The 23,021-nt window shown below is 37.1% G+C and overlaps 1 protein-coding gene and 1 long non-coding RNA gene across 3 annotated transcripts in view; both read left to right on the forward strand.

Annotated features, from left to right (window-relative positions):
- The first annotated feature begins 560 nt into the window (after positions 1-560).
- On the forward strand, positions 561-5,624 carry LOC139977643 (uncharacterized). The gene is made up of 4 exons (XR_011796621.1): positions 561-707; positions 2,687-2,821; positions 3,458-3,558; positions 4,119-5,624. It is a non-coding gene; the product is annotated as an uncharacterized lncRNA (long non-coding RNA).
- A 2,903-nt stretch (positions 5,625-8,527) lies between these two features.
- LOC139977177 (uncharacterized) overlaps positions 8,528-23,021 on the forward strand; it is a 53,198-nt gene continuing 38,704 nt past the window's right edge. For both annotated transcript variants that reach the window (XM_071986410.1, XM_071986409.1), the window contains exons 1-3: positions 8,528-8,828; positions 16,720-16,795; positions 18,935-19,730. In XM_071986410.1, coding sequence (XP_071842511.1) covers positions 16,761-16,795; positions 18,935-19,730 — 831 coding nt within the window. In that variant the 5' untranslated portion in view covers positions 8,528-8,828; positions 16,720-16,760. The remainder of the gene's footprint in view (positions 8,829-16,719; positions 16,796-18,934; positions 19,731-23,021) is intronic.

The raw sequence follows: 23,021 nt of genomic DNA on the forward strand, positions 1-23,021 counted from the left end.
CGACAAAACGTCAATTTTCAATATTTTGTCATTTTGAAGACTTATTGTATCTCGGCAAAACGTCAGTTTTCAAAATTTTGTCATTTTGACGACTTGTTTTATCTCGACAAAACGTTAAGATTCAGATTTTTGTCATTTTGATGACTTGTTGTATCTCGGCAAAACGTCAATTTTCAAAATTTTGTCATTTTGACGACTTGTTGTACCTCGGCTTATTTAATAATTTTGTCGTTTTGACGAGTTGTTAAACTCGGCAAAACGTCTTTTTCCTGAATTTTGTCATTTTGACGAGTTTGTTTCTCTTTCATCACCATGTCTCTTCTACGCTTCCCGTACATATTGCATGCAGTTGGCGCGCGATGTTTGTCAGATCAGGGTTACAGCGCTAGCTCCATCCTCAGCGCACTATATATTCATATATCATAGGGGGGTTAACACTTATGTATTTCTTTATCCAGCTCCATCCTGAACGCACATTAAAGCCCACCCACATTATTTAAACCACGCCTATATCTCCAGTCTCAGCACACTCCTTATGTCACTCAAAGGTTTCCCCGCCTTTATATGTTAATTTCACCTCTCGCTAGCAGTAGCTTCCTACGGCGACAATCGCAAGCAGGAGAAACAGTCAAATACAACGAAGAAATGTGCAAATAACCATCTAATTATTGCAGACGACGAAGTCAAATTCTTGCTAGACTAATGGGGTATGAGTAACCTTAAATTAGTGTTTAAATGTAAAGGTGAAATAACGGGATCATGTCGATTTTGTCATTTCTGAGATACAGTCAGTACGCGCAATATTGAAGTATAACCTAACGTTAGGTCTTACGTTGTTAAGCTAGGTTAGGCCAGATCCTTTTCCCTGATGTAGTAAATACGCTGTACTACCAGCTATGAGATAGTATAGGCTAGTATTTGTCTAGTAAGTACCTTCACTCCAGGACTAAGTCTAGACCTAAGTAAGTTTATGCCTACACTGTGCGTCTCACTCAAAGCAAGACCTTCCCTAGTTCAAGACCGCCTCTAGTGACTACTTCTACCAAATGCGACTAATTGTGGTGTACGGTAATTTCTGAGGGCACACCTAATCAAAGCCACACATTTATAGTGAAATTATACATAGGCCTAGACCTCTTTGCGCTTGGGTCAGTACACTTTAGTGTAAGTTAGAGTTAGACCCTGTAGGCCTAGCTTGCCTTCACTTTTAAAGAGTGTGAAGACTCGCGCAAAAAGAAACGTCTCATGCCGGTAATCTGACCTAGGCTAGTTTTGAATGAGGTGTAACAGAATTGTTAGACACCACCATCGATCCTAGAATATACACACACAGCTTGCTACTGTCAGTAATTAGACACTAGTGTACAGTCAATACAGCTGCGGTCAATACCCACAACACAGTATACAATCAATACAGCAATGGACATCTCAGGTCCAGCTAAAGATAACAAGGTATAATGTTTTATTACTGTACTGTCTGCATTTTTAGCGACACAAACAAAACGTCACTCGCAAGCAACAGAAAGTTAACTTTTTCAGATGGCCGCTTGCGGTTTGGGGCGAGTCTTCAATGCCTTTAAAAGACTAGGCCTAGGCTATGCTAGTGGACTACATGGTTGGGAAATGGCTAATAGTGATTGCCAACACTGAAAGAAGAGATTACTTAAAATTGCAAGTAATGCATTTATGGTGGTGGCCTAGACTAACCTCTGACTCTGAGTGCAAAACTTACCCAGGCTATGCTATAACCAGTTAAGCTATTTTAGTAAATTTAGGTTATATGTATTGATAATGTGAAATTTAATTAGAAAGATGATAATTTTGTACTATTCATTTATAAAAACCAAGAAACTTGTGCATGGTTAATCTCAATCTGGACTATACTTCAATGTTTATTGGTCAGAAATCAGTGCCTGGGGGAGATGAGGGGGGGGGGGAATGGGGAGACTTGTGTGTCAAATTTAAACAAGTTTTGGCTGAAATGTCAGTTAATTAGGCTAGGCCTTCCCATGCAGTGATATAGGTTTAGCTTAGGCCTAGTCACATATCAGATTAATCCACATGAGAAATGTAAAAATAAAACACCACATAACTTGGTCACAGCTTTGCACTCCTAATGTTATAAGCCTCATACTATAACACAGACATGAGTTTTATAAATTTCATGTTGTTCTTATTCCAAAAATATACTACCCAGAGGGAGGTTTTGAAGCACTGTCAGTGAGGCAGATTATATTTCCATATTAGGCACAGCAGATCATGAGATTGGTGTAAATCTCAATGAACTGAACTGCCCATAACAAGGATTCCTTATGGCATTGAAAATCTGAACATTAAAAAGGGACACCCTTACAGTAAGGTGTATTATGTTTCTATATAAAGCACATCAGATCATGAAATTGGTGTAAATCTCAATAAACTGAACAGCCCATAACAGGATTCCTTATGGCATTGATTTTCTGAATATCAAAAATGGACACATACAGGTATACAAGTTTCATTGGAGAGAATGTTTATATAGATACAAACTGATAAGATATACACATGGTTCAAAACTCAAATAAAGACCATTAATGGAATTGATTTTGTTTTAATTTGAAAATATTTTCTAACAAATGTGACTGGCTTCTGTTAGGTGCAGAAATATATAACTCTTTCTGTTATTATGTGTCATTTTGTGTGGCAGAACTGGAAGATTTTTCCCAAGAGGAGCTAACAGCCATGACAGAGTACAAGAAACACACAACCTTGAGCCTTCCGATACCGTACTTGCAAACTCCATGGAAAATCTGTTGGCTGCAGTTTACTTAGCCCTATGATAGTAAGTGTTGTTCAATGTAAAATGCAATTGAATACTGCTGAGTATTACTATTAAGTAAAATATCTCTATACATAAGTTGAGCAACTAAAACAGTTTGTGGTACAACAAAGACATGCTTCATATTGCTTTATATTAAACTACAACTCATACCAAAAATGAGTTGCATGGGTGATTGATACCATGTATAAGTTATGCATGTAGAGGTCAATTGAGGTCACTGCGATCATTGCAATAACCCATATCTCATACGTCCATACACTTCCTCCTATTAAAGTGTTAAAGATATTGATTTATCTTTGCAAAAGATTGGTCACTTACTGTACTCTCTGCCAATTGTGGAAGCATAACTTGAAGTCAACATATAACTGTACACAATTCTAAGCATTCCTACAATCTGTATTGTACAGTAGATGGCAAGTCTCTGACTTCTAGTTTTAATTCTCTATGGTATAAACAAATAGTGTGACCTTGGCCTTCAGTAAGGGTCAGTTCTTTTTAAAATTGTTGTCATAGAGCAGTGAGATACCTTGGCTATCTCAGAAATGGGGGGTGGGGGGTTGGGAGAAGATGTAAACTTTCAGTGAATGTTATTTTACTGTATCAAATTTAAGCAATTTCACAAATCTTTTGTTGCAGATGAACTTGGCATTTTCTCTTTTACCTCTGTTGTTTTGGGGAATTTCAACATCGAAAGATGCACGGGTGCATCCTTGCAATCATTCATAGATTTAAAACAAGTAAGTTTCATTTATTAGATTTATGATTAATCTACATAGAATTGCTGATAGCCCACTGATTAATGGTAAAGTGGAACCAGTTTAGATCTGTAAGGAAATTGAACAATTTATTTACTGAGATGTCAGCCAGAAACAACAGGACTTTGCAAAGCATGGAAACAAATTGTCTAAAACGAAGAGAAAATTGCTTTGACAGAGAACTTTCAGTGCTCCTACCTTTATCTACCGTAAAATGACAACAAAAACAATGTTGAACCAATATCCCACCCTTTGGTTGGACTGTAGGCTAAGTGCTTCAAATAACACTATTGACTCATTTTGCTCCAAGCGACTATCGTGTAATGCACATTTACACTTTTGACTTTCGCCTATTATGCAATTGGTATGTCAAGTTGACGAACACAGGCTGTGTGTACTAACATCTCCATTTTCTTGTTTGTCGAAAAGATCAGAGGAAACGACCGTGAAGAATCGTGATCATTAATTAAACTTCTTTCCATTCAAGTTCGTTAAAAGTTAAAACACCATTTAATACTTTAATTGTTTCATTCCTTCCCTAGATTTGTACAAACTGGATGAGGTGAAAAATGAGAAATTGAGACACGCTACCAAGTAATACAGCTTTGCAGTAGTAGAAAGATGTCTTTGGCTTGGATGATGCACATCAAGAATGTGATTGTGGCTGTTTATGAGAATCAATATGATTTTTTGCATTTCAATTCATCTCTCTGTCCACAATTGATAAGACCTGCTTTTACAACTGCAATGAAACTTGCATGGAGATGACCTGTGATGAAGAGACACGTGTAAGTGCTCAGGAATTTTATGTCAAAGGTCATTTAGGGGTCGGTATAGTTAATCCTTTGGAAGCGCTTCTTCCCGAGTCCACAGACGGACGTGTGGATGTATGCAAAACCAACGTGATCATAATTTTGGTCATTCGAGGTCGGAGTTTCAGAAATTTCATTTTCAAGGACACTTCGGTCTATTCTTTAACTATTTAACTGTTAGTTCAAAATCTTTTCAAATTAATCTTTCTTGTGATTATAATAAGCTAAAATTACCACTTTCTATTGGAGTTAAAATAATTTGCACAAGTATGTGAGGTCCAAGGAGGAGCTTGTGACTAAAACATTAATGGTATCGTTGGAAGCCTAAATATTGTCTTGCAGAGCCTTGCTTGATGTTCGGTTTGCCATTGCAAAGTGGTAAACTATAATGGTAATTAAATATAAAAAATAAAGTTGGTAATATGTCATCCTTATCAACAACAATGTGAACATAGGTCTTCTAAGACCTCCCCATCTAGTTTGAAGGTAGTCAGTATAGGCCCCAAACTATAGCACGTTATAATTGCCTGAAGTTTCAAAAAGTACTTTCCTGGAGGTCTTTACTCTCCAATTGTTCTCAGACATTTTTTAGGAACACACAAGATGACTGAATGTCCCAGTGAGGAAAATTTCCTCAAAAACAGTTTAAGAATTGTGACCAGAGGTGACCATATTTGAATATCTAGCATATTTGGGGCTAATACAGCATACCTTTAAAGAAAAGGAGCTACTGACACAGGGCTGAAGTTGTCATGACAAAGGTTATTGGGAGAGAGGCTCTGATCAAGATTTGGTTTCGATGAATATCGTAACCTATGCATTCATGATGGCGTATGTGTGGGTGTGTGTGCGCGTGTGCGTTTGTGACGCTGTTATGTCGTACACTTATAGTATCGTGAACCCTCATGTATATTTAACATATGCAGATGTATGTAAATACTCTGTTAACTTATCCCTTATATGATTTCCAGGAATTCAACTTATATGTAGTGTGATTGGCTGCTGCTGTCATGTGACTTAAACGTTAACTTATGATTGGAGGAAAGTATCATGTCTTTTGCCTCGTGTATGACAGTTTTGTAAGCCACTTCAGTCTCACTGTATACCTCTACTGTGTAAGGTCTCCGTGTGTGAAGGCACGTAAAAATATACCAGAAATAACACTAATTATATAGGTTTCACCATATTTAATCTGATCAATCCGGCGAATAAATACTACAAATCATTATATCTCTCTGTTGGACTGGTTGTTCACGTTACTCGTGTCGTCCCTGCCACGCGACCATCGAAATCTGCCTTACCGTACTGGGACGGACGCGACAGACGCCCAGCTTGTAAACACGATATCTCAAGAAGGGAATGTTGGACCAATTCATATTTAGTGTGTAGACGTACTACATTGAGTACAGGAAGCCTAATGTTTTAGGTGTAGGTCAAAGGTCATTTTGGGACAACAGGTCAAAATGTGACAACCTTGTAAACATGCTATTGGAAGAAAGGAAAGATCTCATATTTGGTTTGAAAATGTACCATATTACAGTTAAGGAGCCTATTATTGCTTTTGGTGGAGGTCAAAGGTCATTTGAAGTCAGCAAATGCCAAATATTTACTTCACTCCCCTCTTACATGTCTCTCCACACTAAGACATCTGCCTCGTAAGGGAAGCTTGGACAGATCGCATATTTGGTATGTAATTGTACCACATTGAGTACAAGAAGGCTTATTGTTGTGGGCGGAGGTCAATGGTCATTAGAGTTCACCAGGGGTCAGATTGTGAAACCATGTTTTACACAATATTTCAACAAGTACTGATGTCATATTTAGTATTTTGATGTATCTATCACATTAAGTACAAGAAGCTTGTTGTTGAGGTCAATGGTCAATGCAGGGCAGCCTGTGTCATTGTGAATTTATCTTTTTGTCACATCGCACTGCTTTTCACTGCATTACTAATATCAAGTATGTTGTACACCATCACTATACATTACGTCAGATTCATGCAGAAAATAGGTGAATGTTACATCATCGAAACCACTATGCACTTTTGCATTCTGGTTAAGAGACAGGTATAGGGTCCATTTCTTGTTTTGTAGTGAAACTGTTCAAGTCATTTTCAAGTTGTATCCTTGTGCAAAAGTGCAGATCAGGTCTTGGTATCCCTGTTACATTTCACAGTCGATGTCGAGCAATCAGTGCTTCAGCATGCGGCGATGGTTATGTTGAAAATATGTCCTCAAAATTTTGATTTCAGTATTGCATTTCTTATAGAAATTCATTGTATAAATATTTGAGGTATTAATTAAACTATATTGCAAAAGTTCACTTAGTACTCAAAATTCAAAAGTAATGGAGGTGCAAATAAAGGAAGCTATCAGTAGCATTAAATATGTTGTTTTATAATTTATGTTTTGCTTTTTCAAAATTTGAATGCAGTGCAACTAAAATGGAGAAAAGGGGGCATACCCAATAGTATCATAGTGGTGATTTAACCAGGAATGAGGTGGAAAATTCTTTAATATTAACCAGGATAATGGTGACATCAACCAGAAAATGTTGTTTAATTTAACCAGAAAGAGGTGGAACATTCTGTGGTATTAACCAGGATAGTGTTAGCATCAACCAGGTAAAGTGTGGTAAATTTGACCAGGAAAGAGGTGGAACTTTTATGATATTAACCAGGACAGTATTAGCACCAACCAGGAAATGTTGGTTGATTTAACCAGGAAAGAGGTGGAATACGTTTGATATTAACCAGGATAGTAGTCCCATCAACCAGAAAATGTGGGTTATTCAACCAGGAATGAGGTGAATACCCATTGATATTAACCAGGATAGTGTAAAAATCTCACCAGGAAATTTAACCAGATTTTCTACTAGGAGGAAACTTGGTGAAAACAACCAGGATATGGAGGGTGACGTATAAACGCAATTAAAATTTCACCAGTTCCTGGTGAAATTTCACCAGGTTGTTTTTTAGAGTGTATAGATAGTTGAGAGTGATGAAGGCTACAACTTTTAATTAGTACTGGTCCGATGTCGGTGTTAAGATTTTTAAGAGGAAGGTAAAATAAAGGGACATTTTACATGCCGTTCTTATATTTTAACTAAATTCTTATTGTTCTTACTGTCTTCAATGATTATGCAATTAAGGGTAAAAACAATCTTAAATTTGGTCGAAGTAATCGCGATATACTGAGCTGCCCTGAGGTGGAGCTGGGTTTTAACCCCGAAAAACACCCTAAATGTGCATCAATGCAGCTGAAATAAATACATGATGTATTTAATAGACTCGAAAATAAATATGTAGTCCATTTAGGGTCATACATTATCGACATTAATTGTTCAAAAAGGTTAAATTTGTTCAATAGTCACATTTTTTTATGATTCCACACTAAAATGCCGTATTGAGCTGCATGCCCTGAGGTGGAGCTGGGGTTTAACCCCGAAAAACACCCTAAATATGCATCAATGAAGCTGAAATAAATACATGGTGTATTTTATAGACTCGACAATAAATATGTAGTTCATTTAGGGTCATACATTATCGACATTAATTGTTCAAAAAGCTTAAAGTTGGTCAAATGTCGCATTTTTTTTATGATTCCACACTAAAATGCCGTATTGAGCTGCATGCCCTGAGGTGGAGCTGGGTTTTCGAAAAACACCCTAAATATGTATCAATGCAGCTGAAATAAATACATGATGTATTTTATAAACTCGACAATAAATATGTAGTCCATTTAGGGTCATACATTATCTCAATAATTGTTTAAAAAAAAGCTTAAAGTTGGTCAAATGTCGCATTTTTTATGATTCCACACTAAAATGCCGTATTGAGCTGCATGCCCTGAGGTGGAGCTGGGTTTTAACCCCGAAAAACACCCTAAATATGTATCAATGCAGCTGAAATCAATACATGATGTATTTAATAGACTCGACAATAAATATGTAGTCCATTTATGGTCATACATTATCTCAATAATTGTTAAAAAATGCTTAAAGTTGGTCAAATGTCATTGCAACCCTTTTTATTTTACAAAACTCAGGTCACAGTGAGACACCGTAGCACAGTTTCAAAACGGGGCGCGGCTTAACACAATGGCTTCACATAATTTAATATCATTAAATGCACTGAGCTGGAGCTGTGCAAAGCTGTAACCCCTGATGGTCAGTCACGCGATCAGTTTTCGTATGCAGCATTGTTCAGTTTAATAATCTGCTTCCGTATTGCTACTCTCACAACTCATTTCATTCTTAACACAAACGGACTAATTTCCACATATTCGGGTTACATCAAGATACTCTTCATCGCTATTTTCAGTTCAGCTATTTTCAGCTAAGTTCAGGTCTCTTTTCAGCTGACGTAGAACTAGAAGGATTCAATCAAGGATCATTGGTTCACACAACTACATCATCAAGTGAACTATATTGACTTTCAATGTAAGTGTTACACTTCTGTATGTATTAGTATTACATATATGGTTATAGTCGTATACATGATATTGATATACATGATAGTATACTGTAGTGTAGGTACCAGTCCTTACCGTATCAACCGTGGCGTTAGTCCACCAGGAAGTGTACTGTTAGCGCAGGTTTACAATTTCCTGATCATTCTATGTAGTGTTCAAATGATTGTGCTAAAACAGAAAATAACGATTAATTTTTCCATAATCGGGCCGATTCCGATGACTTGATAAAGAGAAAATATCCCGTTTATACAAAATCGGCAATAAAGTATGTGATACTGATACCAGTGATAGTGATAGAGACAATTATTGTTGTGCTTTTCCTCTCTGTCCCCTTTCTTTCATTGCACTTAATGTAAAAAGGGGCTCTTATGTATCCTTTTTGTATGTACCAAATCACGTCTGGGGTTTCGCGGAAAGAAATAACAAGATTTTTTTACAAATTTCCAAAATACGAAAAAAATGGCATCCTACCGAGTAACCACTTTGACGTGTATGCCACCTGTCATATGCGCTCAAATGCGCTAAGAATAGTTGCTCAAAATATCCATCTCAAAAAGTGTCTCAGACAAACCATCCATCTTCTATCTCTACCAAAGTGTAAATATTAAGTACATATTTCTTACATTCCCACACTATTTTGTACTTATTTTCAGTATTATTCCGTTTATGAACAAATATAAATGTTACGACCTTAGTTAAACATCCTTATTCGTTACATATTTAACTCCATTCAAGTTCAATTAGAAAATGTAAGCTTAGGCCAATCAAACTGAACAGCAAAGTGTACCATCGTAACTTCTTTAATATTACTGTAGAATGTTACCCGATTGATGTAAAGAACCCATAACAACAAAAAACTACTCCAATATTGTTTTTTCACATGAAAACTTTGCATTTACTTTTGCAAAATTGATTTGAGCAAAATTGTAGACCGTATTCCGAGATCCGTTTACAATGTAACAACGTAGTGTTAGGCCTAATGCGACGGCTATGGATTCGAGGCACATCGGCGTTTCTGCCGAAATTAAATTAATTCTGAGGGATTGCGGCAAACATGGAAAGTTTGAAAAAATGGCGATGTCGCACGCACTAGCGTATTTTTCTCCGTTTTGCGTAGCTGTGCCGCCCAGCGTCCCGCTGGGGAATTAATTTTTTTTTACAATCATTATTTGTCGAACTTACCATTAAATGTGATATTTTTGGTTTTAAAATCATAAGAACACATTTACCCAACTTCAAATAAAAGTATCTTTGCAAACTGCCTCGAAATCGTTGGCAAATTCATAAATGCAAATTTAACCCTTACTGTGAACAACAATGTTAAGTTGTATGTACTTGCATACAGCGATATGAGTTTTGGTTACAACTTCCGGGTTGCCATTTTCTTTTCGTTCGATCGGCGGCAGTCAAAGACTTAATCCCACCCCCAACATACATACGTCATTTGACAGAGAATAGAATTGTCTTTCAAAAGTGGGATCGTCTAAGATAGGGTCCTATGTATTATACATTTTTTTAAGATTTTAAACTTTCATTTGTTGTTTACAGGTAGGTAATAATAAGAATTTTACTACATGTATATGACATTTTATAGCTGTTATTTGCTTTATATGATTTTTTCATTTTTGAATAATTTTCTTTCTTAAAACAACACTGAGCTGCCGGCCCCTACATTTAGTAAAAATGTCAGTTTTTGGTTCCTTGCTTTAGCAAAAGGAACCTATGCAGTCAGGTTGGCGTGTGTATGTATGTATGTGTGTATGTGTGTGTGTGTGTGTGTGTCTGTGACACTTGCTTGGGTACGCTCTATCTCAATAAGGGAATGTTGGATTGAGGCCAAACTTGGACTATAGATCCGCCATATGGAGAAGGTGTGCCCTATCGTTTTTGGTGCCCACAAAGGTCACCAAAGGTCAGTTATGGTCCAAAAACCGAAAATATTAAAACTGCAATAACTCCCAGTGCCAATGTGCGACAAGATTGATATTTTGGGACAAGTTGTGAACTGGTTAGGGGAGCATTTTCAAACATAACGGTCATGTGATCCGAGGTCACCAAAGGTCAATTAATGATAAAAAACTAGTACTTTTGCAATAACTTGAGAACAAAATGTCTGTTAGGGTTGGGAGTTGCCTCAATGTAATCCAATTGTCGACCCGCATCTGGGTGACCCTTGACCTCAATTTGACCTCTGGTGACCTTTTCGTGTTTTGGGGATTTTTACAGTTTCGATGCTATTTTCAGATGTCAAAGGTACCTTCTGATCATAAATGTCAATAGGTTGACCCCGTGTGACCTTTATGTGCGAAGTTATATGGGGTCATAGTTTTTCGGTCGGAGTTAGGATGGTTGTACAGACTTTTCGTTTTGTGTTTTGGAATCAGGAGATTAAACTACATCTGAAACCAAGGTCAAAAGGTCAAAGGTCACATTAGAAAAAATGTGCTTATTTTGGGAGGAAACGAGCAAAAAAGAAAATGTTTGGTTTTGATGCTAGATTTGGATATCAAAGGTACCTTCCGATCAAAAATGTCAATTGGTTGACACCCGTGTGACCTTCGTGTGCGAAGTTATACGAGGTCAAAGTTAATTTTCACACATTTAATGCAACAACTCCCAGTTCCAAGGTGTGACATGGTTGATATTTTTGGACAAGTTGCAAATGGTATAGGGGAATATTTTCAAACTTAACGGTCATGTGATCCGAGGTCACCAAAGGTCAATTAATGTCAAAAAACTAGTATTTTGGGGGTAGAAAATGGGCAAAGAAAAAAATGTTTGAATTTTTATAGTTTGATGCTCTAATTTAGGTCTCATCAATCAAAAATGTCAATAAGTTGACACAAGGTGACCTTTGTATGTTAAGTTATATGAGGTCAAAGTTAATTTTCAGACATTTAGTGTAATAACTCCCAGTGCCAAGGTGTCACACAGTTGATATTTTGAGACAAGTTGCAAATGGTATAGGGGAATATTTTCAAACCTAACGGTCATGTGATCCGAGGTCACCAAAGGTCAATTAATGATAAAAAAGTAGTATTTTTTGCGATAACTTGAGAACAAATTGTCCGTTAGGGTTGGGAGTTGCTTCAATGTAATCCAATTGTCAACCCGCATCTGGGTGACCCTTGACCTCAATTTGACCTCTGGTGACCTTTTCGTGTTTTGGGGATTTTTACAGTTTCGATGCTATTTTCAGATGTCAAAGGTACCTTCTGATCATAAATGTCAATAGGTTGACCCCGTGTGACCTTTATGTGCGAAGTTATATGGGGTCATAGTTTTTCGGTCGGAGTTAGGATGGTTGTACAGACTTTTCGTTTTGTGTTTTGGAATCAGGAGATTAAACTACATCTGAAACCAAGGTCAAAAGGTCAAAGGTCACATTAGAAAAAATGTGCTTATTTTGGGAGGAAACGAGCAAAAAAGAAAATGTTTGGTTTTGATGCTAGATTTGGATATCAAAGGTACCTTCCGATCAAAAATGTCAATTGGTTGACACCCGTGTGACCTTCGTGTGCGAAGTTATACGAGGTCAAAGTTAATTTTCACACATTTAATGCAACAACTCCCAGTTCCAAGGTGTGACATGGTTGATATTTTTGGACAAGTTGCAAATGGTATAGGGGAATATTTTCAAACTTAACGGTCATGTGATCCGAGGTCACCAAAGGTCAATTAATGTCAAAAAACTAGTATTTTGGGGGTAGAAAATGGGCAAAGAAAAAAATGTTTGAATTTTTATAGTTTGATGCTCTAATTTAGGTCTCATCAATCAAAAATGTCAATAAGTTGACCCAAGGTGACCTTTGTATGTTAAGTTATATGAGGTCAAAGTTAATTTTCAGACATTTAGTGTAATAACTCCCAGTGCCAAGGTGTCACACAGTTGATATTTTGAGACAAGTTGCAAATGGTATAGGGGAATATTTTCAAACCTAACGGTCATGTGATCCGAGGTCACCAAAGGTCAATTAATGATAAAAAAGTAGTATTTTTTGCGATAACTTGAGAACAAATTGTCCGTTAGGGTTGGGAGTTGCTTCAATGTAATCCAATTGTCAACCCGCATCTGGGTGACCCTTGACCTCAATTTGACCTCTGGTGACCTTTTTAGTGTTTTGTGGATTTTTACAGTTTTGATGCTATTTTCAGATGTTAAAGGTAACTTCTGATCATAAATGTCAATTGGTTGACCCCCGTGTGACCTTCGTGTGCGAAGTTATATGAGGTCAAAGTTAATTTTCAGACATTTAATGCAATAACTCCCAGTGCCAAGGTGTGACAAGGTTGATATTTTTGGAGTAGTTGCAAATGGTATAGGGGAATATTTTCAAACTTAACGGTCATGTGATACAAGGTCACCAAAGGTCAATTAATGATAAAAAACTAGTATTTTTGCAATAACTTGAGAACAAATTGTCCGTTAGAGTTGGGAGTTGCTTCAATGAAATCCAATTGTCGACCCGCATCTGGGTGACCCTTGACCTCAGTTTGACCTCTGGTGACCTTTTCGTGTTTTGTGGATTTTTTACAGTTTCGATGCTATTTTCAGATGTTAAAGGTACCTTCTGATCATAAATGTCAATTGGTTGACCCCTGTGTGACCTTCGTGTGCGAAGTTATATGAGGTCAAAGTTAATTTTTAGACATTTAATGCAATAACTCCCAGTTCCAAGGTGTGACAAGGTTGATATTTTTGGAGTAGTTGCAAATGGTATAGGGGAATATTTTCAAACTGAACGGTCATGTGATACAAGGTCACCAAAGGTCAATTAATGATAAAAAACTAGTATTTTTGCGACAACTTGAGAACAAATTGTCCGTTAGGGTTGGGAGTTGCTTCAATGTAATCCAATTGTCGACCCGCATCTGGGTGACCCTTGACCTCAATTTGACCTCTGGTGACCTTTTCGTGTTTTGTGGATTTTTACAGTTTCGATGCTATTTTCAGATGTTAAAGGTACCTTCTGATCATAAATGTCAATGGGTTGACCCCCATTTGACCTTCGTGTGCGAAGTTATTTGAGGTCAAAGTTAATTTTCAGACATTTAATGCAATAACTCCCAGTGCCAAGGTGTGACAAGGTTGATTTTTTTGGACAAGTTGCAAATGGTATAGGGGAATATTTTCAAACTTAACGGTCATGTGATCCAAGGTCATCAAAGGTCAGCTAATGTTAAAAAAGTAGTATTATGGGGGGAGAAAATGGGCAAAGAAAAAATGTTTGAATTTTTACAGTCATGCTCTATTTAGGTCTCACCGATCAAAAATGTCAATTGGTTGACCTCCGGGTGACCTTTGTGTGTGAAGTTACATACAAGTTCAAAAGTTAATTTTTTGACATTTAATGCAATTAAATCTCAATGCCAAGGTGTGACATGGTTGATATTTTGGGACAAGTTGTGAATGGGGTGGTGGAACATTTTGAAACTTAAAGGTCATGTCATCTGAGGTCACCATTGTTATCATATCTGTTGACACGCTTGTAGGTCTCTTATATTTCTTACATTTTCGACGCCATATATAGATCTCAAAAGTGCCTTTTGATAAAAACGCCGATCACATTTTGTGATCACAAAAGTGTTGGCTATAGTGTTGGTTACTTTATGGGAACATGTAGGACAATTACTAGGACTATTTCAGCCCAATCTTGCTTGATAATATGATGTGTATTGTCATATACCCCAAGCAAGGAACCACAGTGCCCTTGGGCTCTTGTTGATGATTAAGCCCCGCCTCTAAGTCTGGTTTGTAGCAGATTGGCTATGACTCATGGCTGCTACATGTTAGATATACGAAAATGGCTACCCTCGCGACCAGCCGGAAATTTCCTGCAATTTTCTGTACTGTTGTTAGGTACGGGGTGTGTAGTGTATTGCACGCTAATTACGTATACACATTGTTGTACTGCTAAAGTGCATTTAAAAACTATATATATTAGGCCTTCATTTAGTAATAGCCACATTAGCATTGTACTGGTGTTCAGGCAGCTTTTCCGAGCAAGGGCCAGGGTAAGTTTGTTTGAATGCCTAACTGTGTGTTTTCATTAAGTTTAGTTTCCAACTTAACTTTCCAACATATATTAACTGTGACTCCATAATTTTAATGGAATAATACAACAACTATCCATTTGGAATAGAGTGTCTATTGTGCATTTCTAGAATGAAGCATCATTATGAATTAACAGCTTGTTTGATATATTTCCATAACCCTCCCCCCACCCCCCAAAAAAAGGAATTAAAAACAAAAATAATCATCTATCACATTTTATTTTCACTGGGGTACGTATAAAAGAGGAGCCGGCCATAGCATCACAACTTTTATAAGACTATAAAAATTGTATAAGGTTATATGTTTTATTTATAAGGATATACAGTAAGATGTATGGTTATAAGAAGTATGTTTAGCTTTCATTTGAACCTGTGATGTTTGCCATCAAATATATATACAAAGAATTAAAAGAAATACTAAACTGGAGATGAACTGGGATGGCTGGCTATTAGAGGAGGAGGAGGCCACCCATCACTTGCAAATAAAAACTTCTTGCACATTATTTTTTCCAAGTCATAAATCCATGAAATCTTCATGTCAGAAAAATTGAGATGGAGAAACGTGGGTTGTTTTGATACTTGGAAGCGGACACAGTTTTGATGGTAGTCACAGCAATTTCAAGAGGAAGGTTCTATCGATAGTTGTAGTTTGTTGCTTGCTCCATTGTCAAAACAGTGAATGAAGGCAGATTTATTATTAGAGCAATGTGTGACGTTAGTTTGTTAACATAGCTCATAGTCAGTTGGGCAATTAATTCTACAGCAGTGTCACAGTCACAAGCTTTATGTAGAGTTGTGAGTACATCTAGGCTATTGTGCATCATAGATAGTGCTGTCCTTATCACTGGAATGCACCCAGTGGTCCTGGAATACCTAGTTTAAATGAGAAAGAATTGCCGTTTAAATCACGCCATCCACAACTACAGAGTAATTGAAGAATCATGTTCACAGGACTATTTTGGAAATCATGTTTTATATAGCTGTAAAATGTAATTGATGTTCATTTACATGAATAAATTTCATAAATTTTCTACTTATTTATTGTATCATTTTCATCAGTGAATAATGAGGGATTGATACATTATGGAGAAATACAAACAATATACTTTGCCAGATGCGTTCATTAAAGTTTTTGATGATATAAGATTTCCAGCAATGGGAATATTCTTTAATAAGTGGAGTCATGGATTGATATACGTAGATCAGATTTAAACAAATAATTATATTATTATTGCAGCTTATATAGGGTATAACTCCATGATAAAAAGCATTCACTCTTAGTGAGTTGGCAACCTCTCTGACGCTCTTGCAATGTAGACCTATCTGTCAACTCGTAAAATACCTAGTTCATTATTGGAAATCTTAATGAGAGAACTAACATGTTTGCAACTTTGCATCAATATTTCTTACTGTTACACTATTTTGGTTTATGTACATCATACTAGTCATTTATAATACCATTTGAATCTGTATTTGAGGTACATTTAAAAAAATCATATTTCTACTAAATATAATCTAATTTGATTGCACTTAGTTCAACACATTAATTCTTCCAAAGGTTCAATCACTTCTGGGATGTTGTTGTTTATTCGTCAACATCGTTGAAACCTTGTATTCAAATTATGCATTCCGATGTAGCCTTTTGAACTTTTCTAAATAGATCAACAAACGCTGTGCTTATGTTAGATATGTATGTAGTTTTAAAGTCATTATATGTTATATTTGCAATGCTGCTTATAAATACGAAAGACAGGAAATGTTTGCATTTATTAATTAAGTAAGTACTATTATTTCAATTATTTCAGTTGAGCAAGAACGTGCGCAACATTGAGATATCTATCAAAAGATGGACATGAAGATGAACCAGTCCACGGTCAGACCGTAAGTAACACCCTCTTTTGTATTAAACCCACCTTAATCAATTGCATTTAATGTGACCCTCCTCCCACTTTACCTGTCTTAAGTCCTCTATCTGTTTAGACTGAAGTTACACCCATCTTCCACTTCACAATGCTTCATTCTACTATATATATCATGAATAATACTGTGTTCCTTTCAACGATGCGACGGTTCATTTCTTCCTCAGTTCTTTTTTCTTAAAGTTGCCGGAGGCATAAGGAATTTGTTTGATTTGATGTCGTGTGTGAAATTTGTGACGGTGCGTCTGTACATTGCGACATTGTTTGTAAACACAATCACTCAAAAAGTATATGATGGCCGAAGTTGATGTATTTTATATGGATTTGTGTTTGGATTCATTCAGGACTTTTCCGTGTGTAGAAACAAATAGTGTAGTAAGCACACAGACAGGTCTATAAATAAGTACTCACTGTGGAAATCTCAGTATTCATGACTTTGTCAATTCTTTATCTCTCTAATGAAGCTAGAGGGTTGGGCTCTTGTATTTGAGGCTGTGGAATAATGCTTAGAAATAATGAGGAAACATGCTGAATTTTTAGATATAAAGGGAAGTCGTATAGCTTTTTGTGTGTGTGTGCGTGTGTGTATGTGTGTTGTGTTATGTTGTTCTTCTATATGGTCTACAAGGCAGCGCGTTGACCAATAAACGTAGACAGCCGTTTTCACTCTCTTCTGAGTTATATGCCTGTGGCATTGGCGGCGACAAGTTTGTCTTCAAAGCTTCGTTAACGTAGACAATACAGGCCTAGCTTGTGTCACTTTCGTTCTTGATAATATGGCGCACTAACCTGTAAACATGTTATACCTTCATTAGAATGGGCACTTGCAAAGTTGCAGTTATAAGCGTGCTATCTTGTGTTTCAACCCTAGCCTGGCTAGCTTATGCTGGGAACTGGTACGGTGCAGCTGACCTATGTACATAACCACAGGTCTCTCGGCAAACTTTGTGTACACGGTTGGTTAACAAACATATTTCAGAACGCTTGATACTGTAGGTGAAATGTATTTGATTGACAGGTTTGTTGCGCCCATATAAGAACTGCTTTTACGTACTCGAGCTGTCTCCTCACCTCTGATTGGCTATCGCGCAAGACATTGGGGCGTAGGTGTGACAGTGCCTAATATGTACAGTCACCGCTTTAGAAGAGGAACAATAAACAATGTGCACACTAGCACAGATAAGACAAATCTAAAAGGCTAAGAGCAAACTTACTATTTGGCGAAGCCTACCAAGACATGAATGCAACGACGTATTATAATCAAAATATTTCCAAGAAAAGAAGCATTTACACACGTGGTTCTGCAGATATGCACTGCCCGACTTTGGGAGAGGGTTATCGTACTTATGAAATAGAAAACTAAAGTTAAACTAATAGCTAAGATTTCACAAGGCTTATGCCGCGTAAGTCCAATGGGCTATACGTGGTGTACAAGAGTACGAAAGTTAAATGTATGAAGGCAAATAAAAAAGGATTCCTGTCCGTTACTTTTCAGAAAGTAAGATGTTTTTGACTCCCTCGATATAGTACGGCTGTTCAGTGAGAAATACACGCTAGAATTCAATAGTGACGTAAAGACTTGTAATACCAACCAATCAGGGAGGTCAAAACATGCATGCCTTGTTGTAAGCTGTTAGAATTTAACATCTACAGTAGAGTCTTATAATACGGCTCTATGTTACACCAGGGTCTTGAATGTACAAAACACAGCATTGTGTAGTACTGTGTGTTTTTTCCACATTAATTATCATAATTTCGTCAATCCTCAAAAAATATCGTCTTGAAAATAAAATAATTGTTATATATAATAGTTATTTCGATATATCGCCCAAGACCATCCAGGGACTACATGCAAAGTTTTCAAGTAACTTACGCCCTCGTGCCTTACTGATCCACAATCATTTGTTTGTTTAACAATTTTCCCTCAAATCCCACAGCATAACGTACGCCCCTGATCCTCTCCACCATGTAAACAGTATTTCCATATCCCAGAGCTTGTGTTTATAGTGAAATTCCTCTCAACATGTCGGCCAGCATTCTCCATTACCATGGATACGGCATTTTAACTTGACCTAATATTCTACTTTTTTGCCTTGTATAGAGTTCAACGTACGCAGTTGCCCAGGTTTACCGGTGAAGGTCGTTGGGTGCTGTGCGATATGGCGGTAGATTCTTCCAGAGTTGCTGTTTGCGGATACAACAAAGACACAGGGACAACATTCATAGACCTGTTTAGATTCAATTATCCTGATTCTTCGTCAACGTTGATAACTCGGTTTTATTCTAAAGAATTTAAGGATCATTTAATATGGCCGCATCGTTCTGTTTCGGTCTTGGATGATTCTCGTATAGTCACTGTGTGTGGTAATCAGTTGAATGTCTTCAATATCAAGACAGATGACATTCACAGTGAGCTATTACCTGATGAAAAAGCCACATGTATGACTGTCAGAGAGGGAGGGATATTTATTGGTTTGTATGAGTCCAGCAAGGTGATTGCGTTTGATTTTAGTTTAAATCAAATCAAGAAAATCACCTTGAGAGAATTGAAAAGAAACGAATGTCTAGTAGGTATAACAGTTTGTAGAGATAATCTGTTTATATCTACAAGCAGAAGGAATGCTAGGAGATACAACATGGAGGGAGTGCTTTTACAAGAATACAAAATACCAGGCTCATCTGCATGCAGTATCACTGTATGCAGTGACTTTGGTCTGGTGTTTGTATTATGCGATTTGCCCCTCCCTGTTGTTGTTGTTGTTTTCTCTCTCACTGAGAATCATACATTGTTTACTTTCCGAGTTATTGATGATTTGTTGAATAGAATCAGGATAAACGATGTAAACAGGTTTATGTTTACAACATCAAAACAAGGAATACTGAGTGTATACAGTACAGTAAGTACAGTAGGAGCATGGAGTTGCTAGTCTTCTAACTACATGGTAGGAAAGTGTTTAGAAAAAGAAAAATGGAATTTTCTTATATATCTAGAATGATGAAAATAAGCTAGAGAAACTGCTATGCTAGGTATCAGTGACTGCGAATATTTGTGTAGATTATGATTATTTGTACTACCTTTTTGGGGAGTCTTGAAAAAATTTTGGACTAAACTTTGTAGTTGAAATTTTGAAGCAATTTCTAGCTGCTGATTGAAGCACACACAGTCAATACTATAGGGAGCTAAATATGACATTTAGTCCCATATTTTATTCACAGTAAACAATCCAGTTTGTTAAGATTAGCTAATCCTACATACAGTAAGTGAATACCAACATCCCCTTTAGAGCACATGTATTGCTACTTTTTGGCAGTATTAACAAGATTCAAGGAAAAATGAAAACCAAAAACCTCTTGTTCTAGCACATACATACCTATACCACAGTGTAAATAATTTCCAAAATACTCTCAAAATTCTTGCATTATGAAACACTATGTAGACTCCTACATTTGGCAGGATTAAAAGACCTGAAGAAACACTAAGAAGAATATATGAAGCAAGTTTACAAAGAAGTAAAACATTTTGGCCAAACATATAGCTGTGAATAAATTCCAAAACCTTCAGAATTTTCTAACGTTATAATCAACTTGTGTGCACACTCAAGAAAACCACATTTGTCTCAGTGAATATGAACAGCTTTGTAGAACACACTTATAACTATTTGTTGTCTCAAGTAAAACAAATTAAAGAATAAATCAGACTCAAAAGATGTAGGGAACCTAAATGTGTTGTAAACCTTCTATAGGTCCATAAAAGCAATGTACAGTGTTGATTCAAAAACCTGTCATAAATATGTTGCACTGTAAGATAATGTATAGACCTCCAATAACATAGATTATATAGTCTGTGGTTAATTCAAACATCTTTGTACAGTACGTGAATAAGTATATTTGTGGAAAATATGCAACTGCATAACTAATTTGACTTAATTTTACTAGTGTTTGCACAGGTTATCCGGGTACCCGCACGATGCGATACTACCCGGTTCCTAATTTATTCCCCGAATCCTACGCACAGTGTGATTAAAAAAAAAAATTGGCAAACCGATGGTTAGGTAGATTTCCCATTGACTTAGTGTGGTGTTAGGCTACCATGTGGTCAAAGATAACAGCAATAATGAAGGTACCCGCCCGACGCAAAACTACCTGTTTCCTCATTTATAACCTGAATCCTTCACAAAGTGTGATTAAAAAAAACAAAACAATTTGGCAAACCGACGGTTAGGCAGATTTTTGATTGACTTCGTGTGGTGTTAGGCTACCATGTAGTCGAAGATAACAGCAATAACGAAAGTATTCCATGGATATCTTATAACTGCGTCACAATTTCAGCTAATAAAAAGATGGCTAGGCTAGATTACCCAATTGACTTAGTGTGGTGTTAGGCCCCCATGTGTTGGAACGTAACAGCAATATTGAAAGTATTCTATATCTGCGTCACAATTTCAGCGAATAAACAGATGGTTAGGCTTAGCTAGATTTCTCATTGACTTAGTGTGGTGTTAGGCTACCATGTGGAATTATTATTTATTCATTTGTTTATTTCATAGTAGGTAAGGCTGACAAGGAATATTACGAGATGTTTATGGATTATAGATGGGATAACTAAAAAAAAATAATCGCAAGTGGCTTTTTACTAATCGTTTATTCCAAATGCGATCAAATTGCGCTAACCGTGCAATCTTGCGGCTAATGCGAACTCTGGGCCTGCATAACAGATAGTAGTAGTAACAATTGTTTAAGAGCTAAATTGGATATTTATATGGTCTGATCCAATAGACGGGGAGAGCAAGCATAAGCAGCGGCGGCAGTGCAATGTTAGTAGTAATGTTAATTATATTGTTAGTTATTAACAAGTTAATGAAAGACAATATTTCAACAAGGAAAACTGTCATATTTAATATGTTGATGTAATTATCACATTTAGTACAAGGAGCGTTGTTGAGGTCAATGGTAATTTCAGGACAACCTGTGTCATTGTGAATTTATTGGCTTATCACATCACACTGCTTTTTACTGTATTACTAAGATCAAGTATGTTGTACACCCTCACTGAACATTAAGTCAGATTCAAGAAGAAAACTGCTCATGTTACATCACCGGAACCACAATGCATTTAGCATTCTGGTTTGTCTTTGTATCACCCTGAGCCTTGCCCTGTGATGAATTTTAGTTTCTATGATAGAGGGCATGAAATGTTGGCCCGTCCTGCCAGAAAGTTTGAGTCTACACTGACTTACGTTGATTGGTGACGTCAGCTCAGCACATTGGTCAGACTCGATCACATCTCACTTTAAGTTTGGCCTAAAGACAATACAGATGAATGTGTACAGACTTTGTTTATGGCTGTGAGTAAATAAATTCCCTCAAATAAAAAATATCTGAACAACATAGTATAAAGAAGAACTCATTATTGAAGTCTACTTCACTCCTCTACCTATCTCATACTTACACAGTGCCCCCCCCCCCTTATCTAGCCTACTAGTCCCATTCTGGCAAATTCTACCATACCCCAACTGGCCACCCACCCTTCTCTTTCTCTTATTTGCCAGAATTCAAAGAGTTTGGTCTTATTTTGGCTCATGAATTTTCTAATTTGTATTTTCTAACGATAACATCTACCATATCAACTGAAATTGAAGAAACAGCATCAACAAGCGGCCAGCAACAGAATCAGGCCGATTCTGTCGGGTATCCTTCGTTTTCACAAGTAAAATTTTGCACTGAAAATGTTGTCAGTTTTGTCAGCTTAGACGGCAGAGCCTAACACACTGTAGCGGGCGGGCAGTTGAGGCCTTAGCTACTTCTTGTTCATTAGGATAGCCTAGCTTGGTAGCATTTAGGCCGCGGGGCCTTGCTACTTTGCTACAACTTCGGTTGCGGTTGTCGCTTTAGATTCGATGTCCAATTGTCCACAGGTTCGATCACCTTACAGGGGTATTTCGTTAACTTGGGAATTAGTTCGGCACTTAGGTTGTCCGGTATTCCTGGCCCTAGTGTTGGGGATTCATTGACTATATGCATATTATATGTATACACATGTTTCTCGCCATTCTTCCCTTAGCGGAAAATCGCGGACTTTGCAACTGGGAATTGAGTTAGCACTTAGGTAGTCCGGTATCCCCGGCCCTAAGCTTAGTTCCGGTACACAGAGGTGCTTGCTCATTCCCGCCACTTTCCATCATTTTGGC

The sequence above is a fragment of the Apostichopus japonicus genome, chromosome 12, assembly GCF_037975245.1.
Source record: "Apostichopus japonicus isolate 1M-3 chromosome 12, ASM3797524v1, whole genome shotgun sequence".
Classification (NCBI taxonomy): domain Eukaryota; kingdom Metazoa; phylum Echinodermata; class Holothuroidea; order Aspidochirotida; family Stichopodidae; genus Apostichopus; species Apostichopus japonicus.